At 64.0% G+C, this 25,753-nt stretch overlaps 1 protein-coding gene across 1 annotated transcript; it reads left to right on the top strand.

The window, feature by feature from the left end:
• Positions 1-355: 355 nt before the first annotated feature.
• Positions 356-20,520, top strand: LOC117641071 (peroxidase-like). Its single transcript, XM_034378176.1, has 12 exons — positions 356-559; positions 13,295-13,385; positions 14,962-15,208; positions 15,519-15,880; positions 17,024-17,223; positions 17,312-17,507; positions 17,585-17,782; positions 17,856-18,003; positions 18,288-18,615; positions 18,698-18,896; positions 18,986-19,091; positions 19,437-20,520. Exons 1-12 carry the CDS (start codon positions 557-559, stop codon positions 19,534-19,536), a joined length of 2,178 nt encoding a protein of 725 aa, XP_034234067.1. The 5' UTR covers positions 356-556; the 3' UTR covers positions 19,537-20,520.
• The last annotated feature ends 5,233 nt before the right edge of the window (positions 20,521-25,753 follow it).

Genomic DNA, 25,753 nt, shown 5'->3' with positions numbered 1-25,753 from the left:
GAATGCGTGTGGCGGCACACCCACGCCGTCACACCGCCACTCGCAGTGTGACGCAGTGTGACGCAGTGTGACGCTATGAGGTGAGCTTCCCTGCCTAGCGTCAGGACGCGTCAAGCTCCCGTGGCCCCCGAGGACTCTGCTGGGTCCGCGGCGGTGAGGGGCGGTTCCCGGCGCCCCCGGGGCCCCGTGGCCTGGGCCCCGACGTCGGCCTGGGCCCCGACGCCGCCTCCCCCCTGGCGGCCGTCCGCCGCGCCCCGGCGCCGCCCCACGCCGCGATCCGCGCCGCGCCGAGTGTGGCGGCTGTGGCGGCGTAAAGGCGGCCGCCAGCCGCGGCGCCCCAGTCAGTCGTCGAGTCCGGCTGCACCGCGTCAAACAGCGAACCGCCCTCCCGGAGTGGAGTCGGACAGTGAGTGCCCCGCGCAGCCCTTGGCCGAGCCCCGCAGCCCCGCAGCCCTCCGAGACTCCGAGCCCAGTGTAGCGTCGCGCAGCGCGCCCTCCAGCCCAGCGCGGGACCCTCACTGTCTCCGGGTCGTCCGCGGCCACCCCAAACTCCGCCATGGTGAGTCCATCCACCAAGCCGGGCCCGGTTTTTGGACTTGCAGTGACTGGCGTCCCCGTCGAAAAATAACCGTTCCCGTTTTCCTGGTTTTCAAAAAAAAAAAAAAAAAAAACGCACATTGGAAAGTGAGTGCGGTGGACGTGCGCGGTGCGCGGAGCCTGTACGTTACCGCCAGTCGCTGCGCCTCGCCTCTCACGTGCCGCGGATGCCGTGAAAAATTAATAGGCGTCCACTTCTACTCGGCTTGCCCAGTGGGCTGACCTGGCGGCGATGCAGGCTGCATCCACTCAGCCCCCTTAAGCCCCCGAACTAGAAGGCCTTGGCGGCCGCGCCGCTTCCTCTCGCGTTCGTGGAAAATTGCGCGCCGCGGCCGTCGGCCGTTCGGTGTCGCCTTAATTGATTCGCGGACCGCGCGGGTCCGCGGCCCTCGCCATAAAGCAGGTCTAGTCGGCCGGGCTCGGCGCTCGGCGGGGCTGTCCTGCCCGCGGCGACGACGCGGCACTGCCACGCCACTGCCACGCCACTGCACTGCATGCGAGCCGCAATCGCTCGGCTCATTGGCCGCCTAATAAACAAATAGCCGGTTACAGTTACACGTTCCCCACAACAATCTTCCAGTTTGCGCTAACTGCCCGCGCCAGTCCAGCACCCCGCCGCGCCTTGCTCCCCGCGCCTCGCGCCTCGCGCCCCGCGACCCGATACGACGGCCGCCGTCTGACGTGGCCCCTAACCTCTTGCGTGGCCGACAGGCACCGACAGGCCGATTCCGAGGGGAGGTCCCGCCGGTGTGTCCCTCTCGCACCTTTGCGGGACGCCCCATGAGAGCGAGAAGAGACAGACCTCCCACTCGGAATCAGCCTGCAGTCGCAGCCTGCAGCCGACCGCGGAATATCGGGTGGCATTTCCACGTAGTTAAGTAGCCGGCCGCCGCGCCGGGGCAGAAATAAAGTTGGAGTAGGCCTGGAAACCGACGGGAATCTCGCAAACACTGTAGACGTGAGCGTACTGAGTACACACTTGCAGCACTCGAGTGTGCACCGAGTTCACACCTTCAGTATGCCGGAGTATGTACTGAGTACACAATTTAGTGCAGTGTACTGGGAGGAATGCGACGAGTATAATCATGTTTGAACATGTGTTTATAAGTGGGTTTGTTTCGCAGAAAAGCGAGCGCAAAGTGTAGCACGCCGCGTGTGTGGCGTGCACTTTGCATGCGGGGCGGGGCGGGGCGGGGCGGGGCGGTCGCGGGGTTACCCGACCGGGTCACTCGTTCGCTGGGGGCTTTACGCGAACTCGCTAGTTTAATTGGACGATTAAATGTTGGCAAATTTGAAAAAAGCCCCCCACGGCACGCCGCCGCCCAGGCCGCCCAGGCCGCCCAGGCCGGCCAGCGTGTCCACACCGCCTTACCGTCTTGACGGGCGGGTGCAGCAGTGCAGCGGCCAGCGCAGTGGGCGACGATGGCGGAGATCGCGGCGCGATCGGGCTCCTCGGGCACCGCTGCTGTACACTAGTTCCGAACACCGTCGCTCTGTCTCCCTCGCACCCCTGCGGCCCGCCCTACGAGTGCGAGAGAGACAGAGTGGCGACACCGCTTGTGCTCGGCTTGTGGGGACTGGCCGCGTTTCGGCGCGCGGGAGCCGCAGCCGCGGGGCTGGCGCGCCTCCAAGCGGGCGGTACCGTCACGGGAGCACTGTCTGCGTCGCGCTGGAGAGAGATAGAGATGGAGAGAGAGACAAGCCCATTTTCTGGCATAACTCGCGTGAGCCCGCTCCATGCCCGCGAGGTTTATTTCCTTGACGAAAGCGCAAAGCACCGCACATCGGCCTGATCCCTTCCTGCTCCCGGCCGCTCCCGGCCGCTGCTGCCGCGGCCAGTGCTTTACGGGCGACCCCCTTCTGCTCGGCAAAACAACATAAATATTGCCCCACATGCGATACATGCGGTACATACGCAAACGGCGCCCCTGCCTCCCGCCGCCCACGCGCGCCATTAGGCCAGCGCCCCTGCCGCTCCAGCCGCCCCTGCTCCGTGCTCGCCGTCGTCGCGAACGCGGGGCGACACGCGCCGGGCCCGCCGCCCCGCTCCGAACAACGCCGTCGCCGCTGTCTCCCTCGCACTCGCGGGGCGCTTCGCCTGGACGTGCGAGAGAGACAGGGCGACGAGGAATGGAGCTGCTGTTGGCATGGCCTGTGCCCTCGCCTGGGCCTGACGTGGCCCGCAGGTACACGGTGGCACCGCCGTTTGATGAATCACTCCCGAGCAGGCGGCCTCGGGTTCGAGTCCCTTCAGGGGTGGCCGGCGGGGCGCGGCCAACTTCTCTTCCCTGCGAAGTATTTAGCACTGGAAGGCTGGGCGGTGATTGGACCGGCTCGTGATCTACAAAGGGCGACGTCGAGGACTCGAAAGGCCACGCCCCACCGAGCCAGGCCCGGCCAGGCCAGATTAATTAGTTTGTAAAACTAATCGCGGCGCCACAATGAATGTTGGCCCTACCCTGTCGGAGCGCGGCAGCGCGGCCACATAGAGTACCGCTTTGCCGATCGCATTGCAACACCGGCCGCCCCTCGCCTTACGGCCGAAGCATAGGCCAGCCACTGCAGAAAGAAACATTCAGAAAAGTCGATTGACGGCAGCGGGAAATGAAGTCAAGACGCATTCGCGTTTTTCTTTTTTCCCTCGCTGTCCTCGCCGTCACCACGCAGGCGCTCTACTTGACCGCGGCGGGGGTGTGGCACTGCCGGTGACACCATTGCATGCCCAGTGCATGCATGCCCTGCCCGTGAACTTCGCGCCGCCACGCCGCCAGCTCGGCTGGCCTGCCGGGTGGAGCAGCGGGGCGGGGCGGGGCGGGGCGGGACGCCGGCCGACCGCTGTGCCGCTGTGCCGCCACTACAAACAGACGAACGCCGCCGCAGCCACCAGTCCACGCAGTCCATTCATCCGCCGCGCCGCCGCCCACGGGGCCTGCGCGGTGGCGGCGCCTGTAACCCCCCTCCCCCCTCCCCGCGCTCATTTCACAGTCAATCGCATGCAGAGGGAATAATCTCATGGCGGCGGGAAGGGAACCCGACGGGGAGCCGGCTAATAGAAATAGAGATTCCCATGTCGGGGAGGAGAGCAGCGACACGTATGAGGCATCATGAGGCACCGGCGGCCGGGCCGTCGGCTTCGGCGTGGCGCCGGTGAGGCAACAGCCGGCCTTTCCCTGCCGCAGCGGCCGCCGCCATTTACAAGCAAATCTTTCTTTCTCACTGTGCTTTCTCGCGTCGCCGCATCGCCGCGTCGCGCCGGCGAAACCAAAAGCCAGAAGTCAGAAGCCAGAGAAGAATGCAAGTTGGCGAGGGTGAGGTGCCGCGGTGCCGCGGTGCTGTGCTGTGCCGGCACTTCCAGTCCTTACCATTGACCTCGCGGACGTGGCGTGCTGAGGCTGGCCTGCTGAGCCTGGCCGCCGAAGCGCTGACGCCGCTCCAGCTGGCCACTGCTCTGCAGCGCGAGGCGGGGCGAGGCGGGGTCTTTCGATGTGCACGGGCAAAACGCGGACTGGCGTTACCGTTTCGTCCCTGACGGGGACGCCTGGCACTGCCGGTGCAGTGGTGTTCGAAGTCGAAACCCCAGAACCCGGTTCACCTCCGCGCGCGCACCGCGTGTGCTGCAATGCAAGCACGCCACCTGAAGCGGAGCGCGCGCGTTTCCTAGAAGCTCGCGTGCTGCTGGACGTCTCGATCGAAGCTGCGATGGAGCCGGAGCACGCCGGAGCACGCCGACGAGGCGACGACTCGGCAGGCCTTGGCGGCGCACTTTGGGCATGACGGCGTGCAGGCCTCCGCATTGTCACCTGCGGCCCATCTGCGCCACCTGCAAGCACGCCGAGGAGTACGTGACCGGCGGCCGCGAATGTAGACCGGCTCCTTTTCCCCCCGTCAGCGTTCGCCTGCCGACGCCGGCCGACGCGGTGGAAATCGGTGCCGGACGACGCGGTGCTGGCCGTGCTGACGGTGGCCCGGTGTACGCACGCAAAGGTGCGTGGGCGCGCCGCCGCGAACCGGTAGCGCGCAGGAAACGCCGAGTAAAGGTCTAGAAACGCATCGGCGCGCGCGCTGTCCGTCGTCGAAAACGTCGTGTCGCGGGGCGGCCCCGGGCGTCCCACAGTGGGCCAGAAGGCCGGTGGAGGCGGCCAAAATTTTATAGGCGATTTGGGCTCCAGAGTCACTGCATGGGACTCTCACCGAACGTGTGACCACACCAATCGAACCAGGAATCTATTGGTGGTGGGGTCACACGTTCGGTTTCGAGTTGCGTTTAGCCACTCCGGAGCTCAAAACGCGTCTAGAGTTTTGGCCGCCTCCCGGTCTTCTGGCCCACTGTTCGTCCCGACCGGGAAGCCGGTTGCCGCCATCGCGCGGCGTACCGCGGCGCACCGAGCTCCCCGATGACGGCCGGCGTCTCGCGCCCGCGCTCTCAGCGCCCGGGCCGCGCCGATTGTGTTTCCCATGGACGAACTGCGCTTTCATCGATAAAAGTCGATGGTCTTCGACAGCCGGCGCGCGTGCGGAGCGCGGAGCGGGGCGCCAGAGCAGTGCGCAGTCACTGCCCCTCCCCCCCGCCCCGCCCCGCGGGCCCTGTAGGTCCTGTAGGTCAGTGCCGCCACGACTCGGCGCGACTCGGCGCGGCGGACGCCGGCACAGCCGGGGCGGACGGGACATGCGCAGCGCGGCCACTCCGAACGGCCGTCGTCGCCCTGCCTCTCTCGCACTGACGGGCCGTGCCGCATGGGCGCGAGAGAGACCGCGCCACGAAACGACCCTTCGGAGTGGCTCGGCAGATCACACGGCTGATTAATGAACGTAGCACTCCATGGACAGCGCGCAGCCCACGGACAAATTGCCAGGCCTAGGCTTTGATAAGGAGTGCGGCCTCGGCAAGGCCGGGCCGCGGGCCGCAGCGTGCAGCACCGTCTCGTTGTGTGGCCATTGTCCAATGGCGGCATGGCCAGGCATGGCGGCCGCCGCGGGTGTCGGCTGGAAAAAGAAAAAGCGAATTATAAAAACACGGGGGATCTAGAGCGGGAAAGCCCCCTCCTTGCGCCGCCTGCTCCGCGCGCACCGCGCGCACCGCGTTCGCTCCGATCCGAGTCCGTCCGAGCCCGTCCGCGCCGCATCCGCTTGCAAGAGGTATGGCCGAGAGTGCGATAATCTACTGGCCGTGTGAAGGAACGCAGAACGGCCGAGACAGCTTCCTCGTAACAAACGTCTGTCTGGACGTTTGCTGTTATCACACTGGATGGCTTACTCGGCGGGACCATCCGCTCTGCAGCTTTTGCTCATATAAGGCGAAAGGGTTTTTGCGGGACGGCAGTGCCGGCCGGTGCGGCCCACCTGGCTACAGCACTGCACTGCAGTGGCCAGGCATCCGGCCGAAATGGATTGCCGCCGCGCCGCGGGGCTGCCAACACACTCCCTTCACGCTCGGTTTGCCGTCGAGGGCCAGCCCGGCCAGCCTCGGAATCAGGCGGCTGGAAGCCAGGAATGTCTCGGATTGGTTCAGGCAGGAGGCAGGATGATGTGATAACAGCGGCGCCGTGCCTTCGCCGCCTTCTCTGCCCTAGGGCAGCCGCCTGCCGCAGGCTGTTTGACGTAAAGGCGAAATCGATTATCGCGTTTACGGTTTCGATTGGCCTGTGTGCACATGCACGCGGCTGGTGCTGCAGGACGCCCGCGGGGTAGGCAGTCCCGGCGCGCTCGGCTGCGCTGCGGGACGGCGTGCGCGCACGGCGCCGACGCACAGTGGGCCAGACGACCAGCGCCGGTGGCCAAAACTGTTGACGCGTTTCGAGTCCAGAGTCGCTAAACGGAACTCGAACCGAACGTGTGACCCCACCACTGGATTCCTCGTTCGGAGAGCAATCCATTGGTGGGGTCACACGTTCTGTTCCAGTCCCATTTAGCTACTCTGGAGCTCAAAACGCGTCCGGGATTTTGACCGCCTCCACTCGTCTCCTGGCGCACTGTGCGACGGCGCAGCGTGTAGTGCTGGCAGTGTACTGGCCGAAGCCGTGTTGTTGTCGCGGTACGCGCGGCGCGTGCCAGCGCGAACGGGAGGGGAGAGGTGGGCCGGGCTTGCGGCCACTTAGTACCTGTTTGGAGCGCTGCAGCGCCAAACAGGGCCCTTCCAGCTAGCAACCGCGGCAGCCCAGTGCTTCCGAGGAATCCGTTCAACGCCCTGTCTCTCTCGCACGCCTCCGCAACGCGCCATGAGTGCGACAGAGGCAGAGCGACGAATGCAAGCCGTGCGAGGCTGGGCCTGGCCGGGCCTGGCTGGGCCGGGCCGCCTCCCAATCGCCTCGATAAGCAGGAGCGAGGCCGGCGCGGAGGACGCCCAGCGCTACTGCGGTGCTTTCGTCTCTCTCGCACGCATGCAGAACGACGCATGGGTGCGAGAGAGACAGAGTGACGGAGCACAGTTCGGAACGCCTTCAGGCCTTTCATAAACCGGGGGATCGAACGCGCACGGCTTTTGACGGCAGCCCGTCGGCCTGTCACGGCATCCATCAAAATGGATCTGCACTCGGGACGGGAGCGCGCCGGGCCGCGCCGAGCCGCGCCAGCTGCGACTGCCCGCCTGCCCGGCCGGCATCAAGATCATCAAGATCACCGACCAGGCGGACAGTCATGACTTACTTAGGGGGCACCGGGTACTCGCCGGGCCCAAACTACACGCGAGTAGTTGCAGCACCATTGCCGTTTTCAGCATAATAACTCGTGCGTCGTGCGGCCGGGGCGGCGCGGCGCGGCGCGGGGCGGGGCTGCGAGTCCCCAGCGACTCGCGACCTCCGGTAGTCGAACCGGGCCGCGTCGCCGCGTGCTGTGCCGGCCGTCTGGCCGTCTGGCCGTGCATCCTGCGGCCGTGCCCCCATGCCGCCCGGCACGCCGCCCGGCCAGGCTAGGCCATGCGCCATTAGAGCACATTGCAGTGTGGTTAAACTGTGTCACGGCGGTCGCCCTCGCCCCGGCCGGGCCGCGCGGCTGGGATTATGAATACAACATCATGCGAGGCGTGTGCGTCCTGCCCGCCGCTTTGATTCCGAACGGCGTCTGTCTCTCTCGCACTCACGGGCACTGGCGGGGCCACAGCTTCAGAGGCGCAGCGGGGCGCACCGAGGAGTGACTCACGGCAATGACAATTCGCGCGAATCTCTTTCCTCACCCCGTGTCCGCCGAGTCCGCCGTCCGCTTTCGGAAACGAGAGCACGCCGTGGACGCCGCGGCGCTCGAAGCGGTCACGACGCGGCCGGCGGCGGCGCCGACGAGAGCGTCTGGCCGTCGTCGCCGTCCTCCCCCGCGCCGCGCGCCACGCCACGCCACGCCGGCACGCGCCGCGTCGCCACGTCGTTGCGTACGTCACGCGCGCGAATTGAGCACCAGCAGACTGATTCCGAGAATCGTTTTCGTCGCTCTGTCTCTCTCGCACTCACGGGGCGTCTCGTATTGATGCAAGAGAGACAGAGCGGCGATAACGACTCTCGGAATCAGTCTGGAGATACACTTTTGGCGTTGCTGTTGCAGTGATCGGCAGTGATCGGCGGATGAGCAATCGGCGGCCGGGCTGCGTGACCTTGGCTGCGTCACGACTGCTGCTAACGAGCAGCCAGTACACTGGAAGGGGGATGGGGCTTTTAGCGAATGCCGCCTCGTTAAGGGCGTGGCCGCCGCGCCTGCATGGGGTGCACCCGGTGCAGCGTGCAGGAGATGTGCGCCGTGCTGACGCACGGTGGCTTCCAGACTTGACCCGGCCGCCGCCGCCCCGCCGCCGTGACGCACTTCGCCGCCACCTTTTATCCGAGCGCCCAATGCGGTGCGAATGCGCCGAGGCGGCCGGGGCGGCCGGGGCGGCCGGAGGCCTGCATGCGTGGCTCGCCGAGGCTCGCCGAGGCTTGCCCAACGCGATCAGCGCGGCACTGCAGGCTGATTCCGAACACGGCACTCTGTCTCTCTCGCACTTATGCGCAGGTGGCGCGCCGCACGGGGCAGAGAGAGACAGAGACAGAGCCCTGTTCAGAATGGGCCTGCTGGCGTGGCTGTCGGCCGACAGGTGCAAGCAGTGCAAGCAGTGCAGGCCACGCCAATAAACGCAGGGCGGGCCGACCGGGCCGGGCCTGCAGGCAAATGGGCCCGCGGACTCGCACAGTCGGGACACGTCTCGCCTCGCGTTCTCGCGTTTCGTCTCATCAGCATAACAACGACAGCGCCGCGTGGCCCAGGATGATGATGGTGAACACGGCCACGGCGGGCGCGGCCGGCCGGCCGGTCGGGGGTGCGCGTCGGCAGCGTCGTCGTCGTCGTCGGCCTTGCCGGGCGAAAGTGGCGGCCGACCGGGGAAACGCGCGGCGGGGTGCAGAGCCCGCTTTTTGGACCGCGCGCGTCATAGGCAGTCATAGGTCACGATCCTGGCCGCTGGACGCCTGGACGTCTGGACGGCGCCGACCGTGACGCCGCACTCTGGGGCTCTGGCGTCGAGTCTGGCCGGCCAGCCTAGAGGCCAGCCTAGAGGCCAGGCGAGCCCCTCTGAGCCCCTTCGCTGGCCGGCCGATACGAATTGCAGCATGATAAATAGAGGCGTGTGTCTCTACTTCTCGCTGGAATGAGCCGTGGCGCGGGCTGGCGCAGCCTAGCGCAGCCTGGCTTGCAAAACGCCAAAACGCTGCCGCTGCGCGCGCGGCCAGGCCGGGCGACGTTTGTAGTCTGTGGCGCGCGGGGTGCTTTGGCTGCCTCGGCATCAAGAATCGACATATCGCCATCGCCCCGACATAAACCTCGCGGCCCAGTTTTGGCGTCGCCACTGCTAATGAGGGCCCACACCTCACACACACAGACACACACACAGACACACACACAGACACAAGCACAGACACACGCACACACACGTACGTTTCTAATAGCGACAGGGCGTGCTAGTCGCGGCCGAAGAACACGCCCTTCATAGGATGGGTGAGTTCGTGAGATCTGATCAACTCTGCAGCAGTTCTTGCTCATCATTATCATCATCGTCATCATCATCATCTTCCTCAACATCTTATCATCATCATAGAAGCGCATGGAGTCTAAGTCTCATTCCAAGTTCGGTGCCAAATCAGCGACGTAGTCCAGTGGCATTCGCACGCTGTTGCGAAGATTGCGCAGGCATTGGAGACGTCTTCTTCGGACAAGCCACAGAACAGGTCCTCCTCATCAGCTTTTTAAAGTGCGCGGTGCGCGCGCCTCTCTGGCGCGGTGGCGGTCAAGTTACCACTGCACTGGCGGGGGTCGCGTCCCGCCATGCGTCCCGCGGCTCGCGGCGTGGAATCTGGTTACGCCCATTTGTCTGGCCGGTGCGGCCGGCGCGGCCTGGTGGCCTGGAGGTGTGAACCCCGACCCAACCCCGACCCAACCCCGACCCAACCCCGGACCGGGCGGCGGGCGGCCGGGCGCGACCCCCCGCGAGCAGTGCCACTGCCGTTGCTGCTGCACTTGCTGCTGCACTTGCTGCTGCACTTGCTGCTGCACTTGGTGTTGGGCCGGGATGCACTGGGCCGGGCTGGGCCGCGCAATGCTTCGAAAAACCGGTTCGCGATAAATTAGCCGCGATAGGGCTTCTCGATGTCACACCGTTCGTCCAGTAGACCGATTCCGAGAGTCGTTTTCGTCGCTCTGTCTCTCTCGCACCCATACGGGACGCCCCATGAGTGCGAGAGAGACGGAGCGATGAAAACGACTCTCGGAATCAGTCTGCGGCCTAGCGTCCAGCTAGGCGTGCTGCGCAGTGCAGGCCGCCCGCCGTGGTCGTCAGCCCGACGGGATTACTGCTGTGCGAATCCAAAGGACGAAAGCTTCCTCGGCCAGCCAGCCTGCCTGCGTGCCTGACGCAATGCTCGCGGTTCACGGTTCACGCGTGCTTAAACGCGTGCTAAACGCGTGTCGCAGAGCGTTAATGGACTTCCGTGTGCTTGTCATTCACGCGGGCGCTTCGCTTCCAGACCCGCCACAGAGTCGTTTTCGCCGCTCTGTCTCTCTCGCACTCACGGAGCGTCCCGTATGGGTGCGAGAGAGACAGAGCGACGAAAACGACTCTCGGCCAGCAGGCCATCCCGACGCCATGAGCCCGAAAAGCCCGCCGCGCCGCGAACTGGACCCGTCGGGCCGGCACCGTATCGGCGTCGTATCGGCTTGGGTTCGCGGGTTCCTGGTTCACGGCACCGCCGCCCGGCCGCCTCGGCCGCTTCGGCCGCTCGGCACGTAGGGTAAAGAGACGCGCGACCCGGGCAGAGGCTCGGGCTGGCCAGGGCAGACAGGCAGAAAAATCTGCCGGGGCCTTCGGGTTTGGGACCAGTAACGCCACAAAGTTGGTCAAAGAGTGACTGAATCTCCGAAAGTAGCCTATTTCTCTGATTTTGGGCGGCCACTGCGTCCGATCTAGTTGCGGCCAACGGCCTACCTCGACGCCCTAGTATTCTTAAGACCCTACTCTTTCATGCCCTGTATCGGGAAGACGTTGACCACAACGATTTTGGCTTTGACCGCAAAGATTTTCCGACCAAGTTGGACAAAAAATGGTCGAATCTCGTAAATTTGCTGATTTTGCTGACTTTGGGTGGCCACTGTGTCCAATCTAGTCGGTGTAAAAGGCCTCCCTCGACGTCCTAGTATTCTTAAGACCCTACTCTTTCATTCCCTGAACCGGGAAGACGTTGACCACAACGATTTTGGCTTTGACCGCAACGATTTTCCGACCAAGTTGGACAAAAAATGGTCGAATCTCGTAAATTTGCTGATTTTGCTGACTTTGGGTGGCCACTGTGTCCAATCTAGTCGGTGTAAAAGGCCTCCCTCGACGTCCTAGTATTCTTAAGACCCTACTCTTTCATTCCCTGAACCGGGAAGACGTTGACCACAACGATTTTGGCTTTGACCGCAACGATTTTCCGACCAAGTTGGTCAAAAAGTGGTCGAATCTCGGAAATTTGCTGATTTTGCTGACTTTGGGCGGCCACTGTGTCCAATCTAGTTGCCGTAAAAGGCCTCCCTCGACGTCCTAGTATTCTCAAGACCCTACTCTTTCATGCCCTGTATAGGGAAGACGTTGACCACAACGATTTTGCCTTTGACCGCAACGATTTTTCGACCAAGCTGGTCAAAAAGTAGTCGAATATCGGAAATTTGCTGATTTTGCTGACTTTGGGCGGCCACTGTGTCCAATCTAGTTGCCGTAAAAGGCCTCCCTCGACGCCCTAGAATTCTCAAGACCCTACTCTTTCATGTCCTGTACGGGAAGCCTATTGACCGCAACTAGTTTGGGAGCGGTAGCCTCACAAAGTTGGTCATGAAGGGTAAAAACAATGATGATCGGGGGCCTTTTGCGGTCTTATCTGCCGGGGCCTTTTGGGGGCCAGTCCGAGCCTGCCCGGGCAGAGCAGCAGAGCTGCCCGAGTCACCGCGCCGCAGCCGCAGGGAGAAATGATCGAAAGTGAACGAAGTTGTCTGACTTTTTACACTGATTATTACGAAATAATTATGACTCGGATGGGAAACGGCGCCGAGGATGGAATTCGACCGTTTAAAAACACGAGATGAATGGATCTTTTTATGTCTTTGGCGCTGATGAGAAAGATAAATTTGAAAAAAGAAAGACTCACTACGGACACGCCGAGGCCTGGAACGAGTGCAACAGTGCAACAGTGCGACGGCACTTGGTTTTATACGCGCCTCGCAGCGAGACGACGGACGACGGGGCGCTGGTCCATTAACATATTTTAACTAGCTTCTACTCGTGTTGCTCGCTGAAAAACAGGTGCACTGCTTCGGACGCTTCGGCTGCTTCGGCCGCTTCGGCTGCTTCGGGCGCTTCGGGCGCGGAAACACACGCGCTCCCATTACACAAACGCGCATCTCCCTGGACGACATCCACACCGTTAACAGCTTCCCGGAGGCATGGCGAACCGTGGCGTGGGAAGGCCGGGCAAGGCGAGGCGAGGCGGCGCGCCAAACTGAAACCACTTTCACTGCTCCGCGTTCAAATAAGACACGCGCGCGAGAACCGCGCAACTGCGGCGCCCGGCCGGCGCACTTGCCGCGCTCCGGGGACGCGAAGGTGGTCGCGATGACGACGACGTCCAGCCGGCGGTGGCGGCGGCGGCGGCGGTGGAGGAGCACCTGCAGATGCAATCACCCGCCGCACTATTTGCCAGGGATTATGGAGCACCTTGAACACTCCGGCTAGAGCTCGTCCTGGCTGAGGGCCGTGGCGGGGCGTACCGGGGCGTGCCGGGCCGTACCTGGCCGTACCTGGGCGTACCGGGGCGTACCGGGGCGTACCTCGGCGTACCGGGGCGTACCGGCCGGGCTGCGGCGGGGGCGGAACGGTACGGAAACTGGCGGCCAGGCCAGGTCGATGGAAAATTCATGCGGCGCCGCGCGCTATTACGCGTCGACGCGGTGAATTCAAACCGAATGTGGCACCGCAGGTGTCTCGTCTCGGCACTCAGCGGGCCGCTGGGGCCACCATCACACAGTCACTCACACAGCGACACGCCAACACCGCCACACCCATTCATTCACTGCCCCGGCCAACACGGCGCGCATTCCCGGGACACCGCTGGATGCCGCTCGCGGACTGAGTGTTACACTACATCGGCTGCGGTCCTGCGGTCAGCAAAGCCGTCTGATTTGACTATTTTCTGATTTTTCTCTGTTTCGTTCGCAGATGTCGCGGCTAGCCCTCGCGCTGCTGGCGATCGCGGCGCACGCCGGCGGCAACCCGCAGTACAGCTACCACCTCGTGCACAACACGTCAGGTAAGTGGCCATCTGGCCGCCCCCAGTCCTGCGTGGTCCTGCGACGCGCGCGCGGGTTCGATTCCCCGCCTGCAGTGTGTGGACTTTTTTTGACAGGTATTTATGGCGCTGACCTGCATGTGTTGCTAAGCGAGTGCATCGCTGCAGAGTGACTCCGAGAGTCGTTTTCGTCGCTCTGTCTCTCTCGCACTCGAGGGGCGAGCCGTACCGGTGCGAGAGAGGCAGAGCGACGAAAACGACTCTCGGAATAGTCTGCTGGGAGCTCGGACTGCTCGAACCGCTCGGACGGGGCGATCATGCCGCGCCATGCAGTGCACGTAGCCGGCCAACATTTCAAGCTAGATTTCCGCGGGGTCTGGCGCTCGCGCCGCCGCCGCCCGCCGGCCTTGGCGCTGCACTGCACGGCCTCAAGGGCAAGCACTTTCTCATATCATGACCGAATTTGCGCCCTTGGCGGCCTCGGTGGCGGCCTCGGTGGCGGCCTCGGTGGCGGCGCACGGCGCGCGCCGCGCCTTTCCAAACACAATTATCGGAAAAGGCCGCCGTGTTCTCGTCCGCGAGCGACGGCTGTCAAAGCGTCGAAGATTAGGCAGTGTAGCCGCTCGAGAAGCGATTACTACTTCTATCCGATTCGGTTCCTGCGATACCGAAACCGGGTCGATGGAGAAGGGAAGGAGAGTAACCGGTCGGGAACCGGATTGCCCTAGTTGCGGGCCATGACACATGGCTATGTACCCGCTTCGCCGCCCTGCGATCCGATTCGGATCCGGTTCAGATCCGGTCCGCGGCGCCGCGAAGGCCGCTGTCGTAGTGTAGTGTCTCGGTGTTGGCGTTGTGATTGAAGGCGGCTATGCTGGTCCAGCCCGAACACCGAACGCCGCGTGAGTGTCGGATCGCCGTGCCCTTTCCCGTGTTCAACGAGCCTAGCCGGCTTTTGGCGCTTGCCCTGGCCGGCCGCGCGCCACCGCGCCACGCCCTCGGCGGCCGTTCAATGAACGTATCGCACTTTTGTAAGTGGACGAAGGTCGCGGCGCCGCCGGCCAAAAGCTGTAACTGTCGGCCTGGACATGACGCCCATGACGCCTAGGCAGTGCAGTGGCGGCCTAGGCGCGGTGGCTGCGGGCATAACGGCTTGCTGCGCCCGCTCCGCGCTCCGGCTGCTACACATTCCCGACACGCCGCCATACTTCACCTCCAAAGGTCGCAGCGAGCCCTGCCCGGCCGCCTGGCCTGGCTGCCGGCCTGCATCGGGACGAGCCGGCGCGGATATTCAGACTAGCCATAAGCCGGCCTTGGCGCGAGAATTTCAAAAAATGCGCGGGAAAGTGGTGTTTGTTTGGAACTTGCCGGCCGGCACGGAAGGGCGTGTCGTGCGTGCCGCCGATCGCGTTCGCTGCGCTTGTTCTGGTTCCGGCGTGTTAGTACGCCGTTCGAGCCGAGTTACCGCCGACAGGGCAAGGGCGCCAAGGGCGGTCATGGAGACCTCAACGCGGGCGCGGCAGTGAGCAATAGACTCGTGTGCGGAACGCGGCGAGCACGGCAAGCTCCTCCTGATGGCGACGGACTCTGTTTCCAGGCTACTCCACGCCGGCGCGCTCCAGCATCGAGGTGTTCCGCGGCTACGGCAGCCCGCCGTCCGAGTCCATCTCGTACCTGGAGAGCCCGCTCGCGGCGCTGGGCATCGAGGACCAGCCGCTGGCGCCCCAGGCCGTGTACGGCCCGCCCGCCATCGCCCTGCCGCCGCCCGTGAGGACGCGGCCGAGGCCGAGGCCCGCGCCGACCACCTACCTCCAACCCGGCCACAACTTCCTGCAGGCCACCGGGTAAGTAGTAACCGTTCGATCGCCGATGTCCAGAGTGAAGCAACGCGCCGCGGTGACTGGGGCCCTGGGGCCGCGGGGTGGGCGGCGCGCATCCACGGCCAGATAGCCTCGCGCACGCACGCCGCGGACAGCCACGCCGCGCAACCGCCTCGCGCCTCCCGGCCGCGTGAACGCGAAATCAGCTTTGTGCGTGGCGGAGTGGCGGCCTGGCAGGGAAACACGCCTCGGACACGCACGCGGCCACGCACGCCACTCTGTTCATGCTCTTACCCCATTTTCATCGTCCTCCTGCTGGTCTGGCTGTCGACAGGTACGGCGCCGCCGACCTGCACCCGCTGGCGGCCGGGCCGCGGCCCGAGTGCGCCGCCGCGCCCGTCGCCTGCCCCAACAACAAGTACCGCACCCTGGACGGCTCCTGCAACAACCTGCGCCGCCCCGCCTGGGGCATGGCCGGCACCCGCTACGCGCGCCTGGTGCCCGCCAAGTACGCCGACGGCATCCACGCGCCGCCGATATCCGTGACCGGCCAGCCCCTGCCCTCCGCGCGCGCCATCTCCGTCGTGCTCTTCCCCGACGTGGACATCAAGGACAAGCGCTGGACGCTGCTCACCATGCAGTGGGGCCAGATCATCACCCACGACATGTCCATGGCCATGGGCAACACCCAGGCCAGTACGCGTCGTTCCGGTCCTCGGGGTGGTCTTCAGCCTCCCCGGTCGCCTCGTGTAGCGGGGCCTCTCAGGTGGCGGGCCTTCAGCCAACCCCGACTTCAGCCAGAATGCCGTTGACTCTATGACTGGAAAGCGACCGGCCACGTCGTGGAGGCCACGTCGTGGAGGCCAACGCCTGGCCTGCGTGTCAGCGTGGCGGCAGAGTGGCAGAGTGGCAGCCATGGTGGCACATGTCGCCGTGACCGCAGCCAAGTTGCCACCAGTAATGAGAGCGGGACTTACCGAGAGAAGGACTCGCCCTGGCGGGGCGGCAGGCTAGGCTGCCCGCGGCGCCGGATACTGCCCAATGCTGTTCGCTGCTTACTGTATGCAGATGCTATCCGAGCGGGGCGTGGCGGGGCGTGGCGGGGCGCGGCGGGGCGCGGCGGGGCCTCCAGGCTCTCCATCAGGCCACGCTACCCTTGCCCCGGCAATTAAATTGGAAGCAATTGCCGAGACCGCGTTACTTACCGGCTTACTGGCGGCGCGTGCCTCGTGGGGCCAAGGCCCGATTGGCCCGATGCACCGTCACCGCCACGGCAGGACGCCGCCAGCGCCACCAGGGCGACGGGGCGTGGAAGCGCGGCACGCGCCGCCAGCACCGCCAGCCAGCCCACCGCGGTCACCGCCTCATTAGTCACACGCCGGCCGATCGGTTTCATTTAACCGCCGCCTTGCTGCGCCCAGTGTGGCCGGCCTGGGCAAGGCATCGCCAGGCGTCGCCAGGCGTCGCCAGGCGTCGCGCCGCGAGTGTTGCCAACAGTGTGACACAAGCGTGACACCGGGGCGACTTGACGCACGCCGCCACGCGCCCGCCGGTATGGAAATTGGGTCTCGTCAATGCATTCCGCCGCCCCCACCACTCCCGCCACCCCCGCGACCCAGGAGGACACGCGCCCGCCGCCGCGCCGCCGCTCTAGTTGTCGAGGGACGGGACGGGGACGGGAGGGACACATGCTAAACAGGCGTTGCATAATTCGAGTTGGCACCGCGCGACCGCGCGCCTTACCCACCGCGCTGCACCTTGCAGCGGCCTGCCAGGCGGTCCTTTCGTCTGATTCGCCGTTCTCTGATCGCTCCGTGTTTCTCGCTTCCTCGCTCGCAGAGCCCTACGCCACGTCGTGCTGCTCGGAGGACGGGTCGGTGGCGCTGCCCACGGAGCGCGCCCCGGACGTCTGCTACCCCATCCTCATCCCGCGGAACGACCCCGTGTTCGCGCCCTACCGCCAGGGATGCATGAACTTCGTGCGCTCCACCACGGACGCCATGCAAGGTTGCGGCAATGCCTACGAGCCCGCCGAACAGGTATATACCGTCAAGGAAAAGTCTGAAAAAATGCAGCCGCCGTCGGGATTAGAACCCGCGTGACCTATCGTCTGCTCTCCGCTTGCAGCTGTCGACCGTGACGTCGTACATGGACCTGTCGCTCGTGTACGGCTCGAACCAGGCCCTGTCCGACATGCTCCGCGAGTTCCGCGCCGGCCGCATGATCGTGGAGGTGCGGAACGGGCGCGAGTACCCGCCCACCAACCCCAACAGGACGGAGGTCTGCGACGGCGAGGGTCCGGGCGAGGCCTGCTACTTCGGCGGTAAGCACTGCTGTCACGTGGGCGCGCATCTGCCCAGCACACTACTCGACCCAAGTCAAACTCTGTCCTGCTCCCAGGTGACGTCCGCATCAACCAGAACCCCCCGCTGACGCTGCTGCAGGTGATGCTGCTGCGTGAGCACAACCGCCTGGCCAGCATCCTGGCGCACCTCAACCCGCACTGGGACGACGAGACCCTCTTCCAGGAGGCCAGGCGGATCAACATCGGCCAGTACCAGTTCATCTCGTACTACGAGTGGCTGCCTCTCTTCCTCGGTCTGTAGTCCGCTAGTCCACTGTGGTCTTGGCTCGTTCGTCCTGGTGCCACTCACGCTGCTCTCTACTTCAGGCGGGGACAACCTGCGTCGCCACGGAATCCTGTACAAGTCCCAGAGCCACATCAACGACTACCGGGAGGAGGTGGAGCCCAGCACCCTGCAGGGACACGCCACGGCCGCCTTCAGATACTTCCACTCGCTCATCGCCGGGCACCTCGAGTGAGTACCGCGCGGAGTACGGGTTGCTTTCCTCACGGCGCACGATGGGCCAGATGCCTGGTGGAAGCAGCCGAAATTCTAGACGCGTTTTGAGATCTAGCGTAGCTAAATGGGACTCGAACCGAACGTGTGACCCCACCAATGGATTGCTCTCCGAACGAGGAATTTGTAGATGGGGTCACACGTTTGATTTGATTCCCATTTGGAGACTCTGGCTGGAGCTCAAACCGCGTCTTCTGGCCCACAGTGTGACGCGTGCTGACGCCCCCCGTCTTCTCTCACAGCCTGGTGGAGGAGCACCGCAACGCCTACGGCTCGCTGCGCCTCAGCGACGTGTTCAACCGGCCCGCCGTGCTGGAGCAGGGCGACGGCCTGGATGACCTGAGCAGAGGCATGGTGACGCAGCCTGAGCAGGCCTCGGACCAGTGGTTCACCAGCGAGATCACCGACTACCTGTTCCGCATGGGCCGGCCCTTCGGCCTCGACCTGCGCGCCATCGACGTGCAGCGCGGCCGCGACCACGGCCTCGCCTCCTACAACGACTACCGCCAGTTCTGCGGGCTGCGGCGCGGCCACACCTTCCACGACTTCGCGGACCAGATCAGCCCGGAGGTGAGGGGAAGCGGACACGCGACGTCCCTATGTCTTCGCAGCGCCCGGGCACTCTATTTCTGTCTCTCTCTCGGTATCGCAGAACCTCGAGAAGCTGGCCTCCCTCTACGTGCACCCGGACGACGTCGACTTCACCGTCGGCGGCTCGCTGGAGAGGCACGTCCCCGGCACCGAGGCCGGCCCCACCTTCAACTGCATCCTCATGGAGCAGTTCTACCGCGTGCGCGTCGGCGACCGCTACTTCTTCGAGAGCGGCAACAGCCCGCACCCCTTCACGCCCGGTGAGCCCCTCACGCTGTGTCTGTGACTCCGAGTCCGTCTCGGCACGGCCGCCCTGTGAACGCCGCTCACTGCCCAATCCTCTTTGCAGAGCAACTGGACGAGATCCGCAAGTACAGCCTGGCGCGCCTGGTGTGCGACAACGGCAACAACATCCAGAGCATGCAGCCGCAGGCGCTCAACTTCCCGGCCCACGAGTGAGTATCGTACTGAGAGAGTGCCCAGCGTTCCGGCGCCTTGTCGCCATGAGTTCGAAAGAGACAGAGCGACGACAGCGCGGTCCCGAGAGTCCAGGCGGCTCGGCGCAGCGCTCCGCCTGCGAGCTAGGCCGCCCATCCAGCGCCGACGCGCTGACGACGCTCTGCCGACGCGCGGGGCAAGGTCGGCAAGGTCGCGGAGCACGCCGTCGGCCGTCACCGAGGAAGAAGGAACGGCCCGGTCTGGCCGCCCCGGACGCCACCGCGCACCTCGTCGTGTTCGGAGAGCCATAATTAGGTCACATTGACGTCACTCGTCATCGCTTGCCTTTGTCTGTCCCGCAGCAACCCCCTGACGCCGTGCGACCAGCTGCCCTCCCCGGACTACAGGGCGTGGCAGGAAGCGGTGCCCGTGCACGCGTACGCGTCGTACCTGGGCAAGTGAGCCGACGAGCCGGCGCGCCAGCGGGCCACCCCGACTGCCCAGGGCCACGACGGCCCCCACGACGGCCCCCAAGACGGTCCACCCGAGACGTTGTTTAATTGCCTTCAACAACGCTCTGGGGTCGCCCTGGGGTCGCCCTGGGGTCGCAAAACCCCGTCCCAGGTTCACTGAACCCAACAACAACAACTTCTTTAGATTAATATTTCGGAAGAAAAAGAAAGAAAGGATCAGTGTTCATCTTCAAAATCCTCCGAATTCTTTTTGTCCTTCGTGCAGAGGTTTCTTTTTGGTTTGCAGGCCATTGAAGTGTTTGGCCTTTGTATTTGGAGAACTCTGACTTGGCTATATTGAAATTATGGTCAACTGATGCGATGTTATGGACTAACTTTGCTGCACAAACCAGACCAGACCAGACCAGTGGTGTAGCCGGATAAAGGCCTCACGGTATCCTTAAATAATCTTGCAGTAAAAGTAAGAAGTATTTATTTTTTATCAACTTAAAAAAAAGAGTTGCACTTTTAAGACCGTTCAGCTCGTTTTACGTGAAGCAGAGCATTGCTAGGAGAATGTTGTAAATAATGTACAAACGCCATTTCATAAGTTACCTCAAAGCGTTCAAAACTTTTATACATATGCCATCAGTCATTACTGACAGACTAGTTAAGAAAATGAGCTTCGGAAGAATTGTTTCTCGTCCACTCGGCTCACACCGAGTGCCATCGGAGCAACACTTCTTCCCATCCTCATTCGTGATTGGGGTGGTTTTTAGAGTTACCATGACTCGTAACCTTCTTCATTCGCGGCGGTCCGCCGCTGTCATACCTCAGTGTGTGTGTTCGAATCTAACAATCATGTATTTTTAAGTACGACCATATGTGTCTAATCTTCACATTGAAGCGCGTGTCTCGACGTATGACATCTCGTCTTCCGACGGGATATCCTGTATATTTTTTTTCGAGCGAATTAAACTATATTTTATTACGACGCCTGTCTCGTTCCTCCTCCTCCTCCTCCCCCCCTTTTTTCCACCAACCGGCGCGCCGCGCCTGTCGCGAAGCGGGTAGGCAGCCCACCGCACACTCACGCTGCTCGCGCCCCAACCCGTCGGAGTCAAACGGCTGAGAAGCTCATCAAGGAGGCCGGGATGGCGGTGACACTCTTAAAACGGCGGCGCGGCCTCGCGGCCTTGGGGGCGCGCGCTGGGCCCGCTCCAGAGGAGGCGTTGATCCCCAGCGACAAGGCGACGTCGTGCAGCACGCCCGGCACGCCCGACCCGGCCCGGTCAGCGAAGTGCGTCTGGACCTGCAGTGGCCGCCCAGCCGGCCCAGCCGGCCCGGGCAGTAAAACCTGTTTACCGCATCCGCGGTACTGCGTGCACTTTTGACGATGCCCGCGCCGTCTCGCGTCTCCAGATTTCGGCAGACTTCCGGGATCCAGATGGGCGCGCCCCGAGCCAGGGCAGCGCGGCAATGCGGCTCCAAGTCTAGTCGCGTAGTCGCGGCCAGGGCGGCGTGGCGCCGCGTAGCGCTGCGCGGCGTGCGGCGTGCCCGTTGGGTTGTCTAGCGCACGGCGCAGCGCAGGCCGCGCCGTGAACTGCCCCGCGGACAGCGGGCCTTGGGGTGGCCGGCGTCCCGATGACAGGCGGGCCGGCGTACCGGGGATTCTCCGAATCACCGCCGAGAGGGCACCAACGACGACGATGGCGTCGTGGGCGTCCTGGCGGCGGTACTACGCCTTCGCCTGCTTCGCCATACCGCGGTAAACAACAACAACAACATTGTGCATCATCGCGTGCGTCAGCGCGTCAGAACGGGGGGCGCAGGCAGCGCAGGCAGCGGCGCAAATGCCTGCCATATTAGGGGGAAAGCGATTCGTTTATGAGGGCATTAAAACCAACAACATCAACGACAACGGCAACCATGACGGTCGTTAGGGGTAGGAGTTTGCACCCAGGCCAGGCCGATAGTTGCCAAGATCCGAAGCACACGAGTCGACGAAAACGCGAGACGAGCGTGTTCGAGGAAGTGCAGGGCGGGCGGTGGCGGCCAGTGGCTCGGAACGGGCGTGCGGGCCGTGCAGGCGGTGCACGGCACGCCACTGCGGAATCAGGCTTGCGCTTCGCCCGCCTCGCCAGTGCATGAGTGCATGTATCGGCAGGCATCTTATTTGTTGCGAGGCGGGCGGGGCCGCTGCCGGCGCCGGCTGATTCCGAGAGTGAGTCCGTCCAGTCCATGCCCGTGGCGCCGTCTCCCTCGCACCGCAGGGATCCCTCCACGAGTACGCGAGAGAGACCTCCGGAGCCCGCTGCGCACACCGCACATTAAAAGTCCTTTACGAGGGGAGCGCGTCACTACGCCACTCACTAGTACGTCACTACGGCACGCAGGCGGCCGGAGCGTGGCGGAGCGTGGCGAAGCACGGCGGAGCATGGCGGAGCCGGGAGGCGCTGCTGTCAATGGCACTTTGATAAGTGACGGGCCGTATTTCTTCTCAAAGTGACACGAAGTGACACGAACTGACACGGGCCGCGAAGCGCCGCGAAGGCAGGCAGCCTGACGTCAAGTGCGTCAACCAGCCAAAGAAACTGATTCCTCGGCACTTGGTTCGGTTCGTACCGCCACCGTCGGCGCCACCCCGGCGTGGCTCCCCCGGCGTCCTCGATCCCCCAATCCTCATCCTGCGGGCCGTTTTCGTCGCTCCGTCTCTGTCGCACTCATGGGGCGTCCTGCGTCGGTGCGAGAGAGACAAGAGCGACGAAACGACTCCCGGAATGAGTCGACTGACCCACAGACACACAGTGTCTCGGACGCGCCGTGGCCGCGTGGCCGCGTGCCCGGTCCTTCCTGCCTCGGCCGCCGCCAGGTCCTGGAGGCGAGGCGCTGGAACTGGAATAAACACGCTCGTTTTAGCACTCGGGTCGACCGGGCCACTTCGGCCCTCGGCCTCCTCCACGAAGACGGCGAAGACAGTGGGGCGGAGACAGTCGAGCAAGGACGAAGGGAAGGCCTTCCGGCCGCCGTCTCAGTCCCATTCGCGGATTCCCGGATTCACGCCCAAGTGCCACTTGCTTTTGCTTCGCTTTTCCTTCTTTTCAGAGGGCTTTTCGACCAGGGTGGCAGGCGGGGCACGCGAGACGACACACACACACACTCCTGCACTCGCAACGGACATTCACACGCACGCGAATTGAGCGAAAAGTGGGCTGGGCGGCCGATCAAAAGCGGTGGCCCGTGGAAAATTTGGTGTGTGACGTGGGCATGGCGTGGCACGGCACTACTACGGCAGCATGGCGGTACGGCGCCGCGGCGCCACGCCGGCAAATGGCCACGCCGGCATATGGCCACGCCGGCATATGGCCACGCCGGCACGGCCGGCCGCGCGTGCTGCCGCTACACTGCCACGCCGCGGCACTCCGCGGCGCCGTACCGGTGTGTGACTTCAGCGCCAGTACATCACGGAAGGATGCGCAAGTCGCCTCGTATTTCACTTTCTGCGGTTCGACGAAACGCTCATATGCAAATAATGGAGCGGGGGGGGGGGGGGGGAGCTGTGTGGGGCCGGGGCCGGGGGGGGATGACAATTGCTGCAGTTTTCGCCATGCCGACCGAAAAAAAAAGATCGTCACCAGACCGCACTAGACTCCTTGCCGTTATTGTCTGTGTGTGTGTGTGTGTGTGTGTGTGTGTGTGTGTGTGTGTGTCGCAGATAGGCGAGCACCACGCCGTCGTCGCCGAGACTCCGGCGGCGCTGGCGCGATGTCGCTGCGATGTCGCCGCGATGTCGTCGCGGTGTCGTCGCGGGCCCGGCGGTGATGATGGCGACGACGGCGACGACGGCAGTCAGGGTCAAGGCGGGATGGCCGGCGCAGCGGCACAATTACACCACCATCACGGTGCAGTGGTGGCGTGCGCGGCGGCGCCGACTGCGCCGCGGCGGCGGCCCTCCAATCCTGCACTCCGCACTGCTGCACTGTCGTAGTTTCGCCGCGGCGGCGGACGGTGGACGGCGCTCGATGCACAAACGGTGGCGCACAGCTTCGCAAGCTTTTCTTAATTATGAATACTACTATATAGTGGCGTGATGCTGTCGCGCTGTCGCGCTGGCTTGGCCTGGCTTGGCCGTCGTGCACCGCCACGCCGCCACGCACTGCTAGGCGATCGAGACAAGGAAGCGCCGCGGCCGCGTTCAATTTGTTTCCCATAACAACATACGCGTCAGCACGCACGTGGCTGTGTGCGTGAGCGTGTGTGTGTGTGTGTGTGTGTGTGTGTGTGAACGCGCGCGCACGGGTTGACAGGAGAGAGGCGCGGAGAGGGGGCCTCAACGCTGTGCAAATTAGAAGGCTGCGAGTAAAAAAAGTAGAGAAAAAAAATGGGTAATGACCGTGCAATCACCATCCGGCTGCAATCCAAGCAGAGCACCGCAGAGCACCGCCAAGCCGAATGGGGACAAAGGACGCGTCCTGCGCGACGCTTTCTTCCTGGAAGCCGCGGGGCCTTACTACGTTAGCGGGGCCGCGGCCGCCGGGGAGGGGAGGGGTTGCTTTTTGCCTTCGCCCCGTCGACGAGCACTTGGCAGCTCGAGGTGCCCGTCGATCACAGCCCACAGGCCGCACCGCGGCACCGCGCTTCCGCCGCTTCCCCGAACAACGCGGCATCACACTAACACACGGCCACGGCGTGGGCGGCGCGGTGCTGCGCGTCAAGAAGACTGCCGCCACCTTGGTCTGGGCGACGGCAACCTCATGGCAGGGGGTGTGCCCGCCTGGCCCGCCTGGCCCGCCGCAGCGCTGCGGTAGCGGTGGCAGTGATTGAGTAAGAGATCAAGGGACCGGCTCCGCGCTAAAGCGACAGAAACGAGATGCGCCCTCTTCTCTCTCTTTCTCTATCGTCGGGGGATTGAGAGATGCAGGTGCAATGACTGCGCGCGGCGCAGTAAAGAGATCCTATTCGAAGGCATAAAACCAGGAAATTCCGATGGGGAGCACTCGGTCTCGTAAAGTATTTAATTGTCATCGGCGGAGTTGGCAGCAAAGTTGCCAGAGCGGAGGGGAGATTCTGATCTTTTTCTAATCGGGGGTGGGGGCACAAATCGACCTACAAGTCATCACTCAGAGGCTGTAATATGCTAGAACCGGCGCAGAACGAAACGTAAGAGAAAAAGAAGAGAGACGAAAATAGGGCTTAGCACCGTTTCGCACCCACTTTTCTACATAGTATGGAAGGCCACCTGCAATTTTGGTAGGGTCGGGGGAACCGGTGCATCCAGCTGATGCAGTTTGAGCTAGGCTCGACGCCGAGCCAAGTCCGGTCCGGGGACAGTTTATAGGCACCGCGCAGTGAACGAACCCACTACGCCTCGCGGGACTCAGGACGGGACTTGGTTGATTGGGTGTGCGTCTGACGACGGGATTTAGTCGCACTCTGGGAAAAATGCGAATCTTTCTGTCCGAGCCTCTCAGATTCGCGGCCAAGAGGCAAAGGGAGCCCCTCGACGTCGCCGAGGTCGTCACCGAGTGCGTCAACGCGGCCATCACCGAGGACGTTGGTAAGGTCATGCCCGAGGACGTCACCGAGGTCTTCGCCGAGGAGGTCGCCATCTCCGAGGCCTGAGGCCGTTCAGGGACGTCGCCGTAACCGAGGCCGTCGCCAAGTACGTCACCGAGGCCCTGTTGCAGGTGCGGCTCGCGTGGACGCCAGAGGCTCCGCTAGCGCACTAATTCCAGCGCCGCGGCAACAACTGGCGTAAAAATAGCGCCGAAAGGATGGCGGTGTCGCCACAGTGTCTCGGGCAGCACATCACGTGATGACAACGAGCGTGCCGCCGTGAGCCACCACGTGCCACCATGCACACCTGCATCGCCCGGCGGACAGCATCATCGCCCAGGCGGACAGGAGCATCGCCCAGGCGGACAGCATCATCGCCCAGGCGGACAGCAGCATCGCCCAGGCGGACAGCAGCATCGCCCAGGCGCACAGCAGCATCGCCCAGGCGGACAGCAGCATCGCCCAGGCGGACAGCAGCATCGCCCAGGCGGACAGCAGCATCGCCCAGGCGGACAGCAGCATCGCCCAGGCGGACAGCATCATCGCCCAGGCGGACAGCAGCATCGCCCAGGCGGACAGCAGCATCGCCCAGGCGGACAGCATCATCGCCCAGGCGGACAGCAGCATCGCCCAGGCGGACAGCAGCATCGCCCAGGCGGACAGCAGCATCG

This window comes from Thrips palmi, unplaced genomic scaffold (assembly GCF_012932325.1).
Source record: "Thrips palmi isolate BJ-2018 unplaced genomic scaffold, TpBJ-2018v1 HiC_scaffold_15, whole genome shotgun sequence".
NCBI classification, from domain to species: Eukaryota; Metazoa; Arthropoda; class Insecta; order Thysanoptera; family Thripidae; genus Thrips; species Thrips palmi.
Note: the sequence above shows the minus strand (reverse complement) of the source record. Positions and strands in the feature narration are given on the sequence as shown.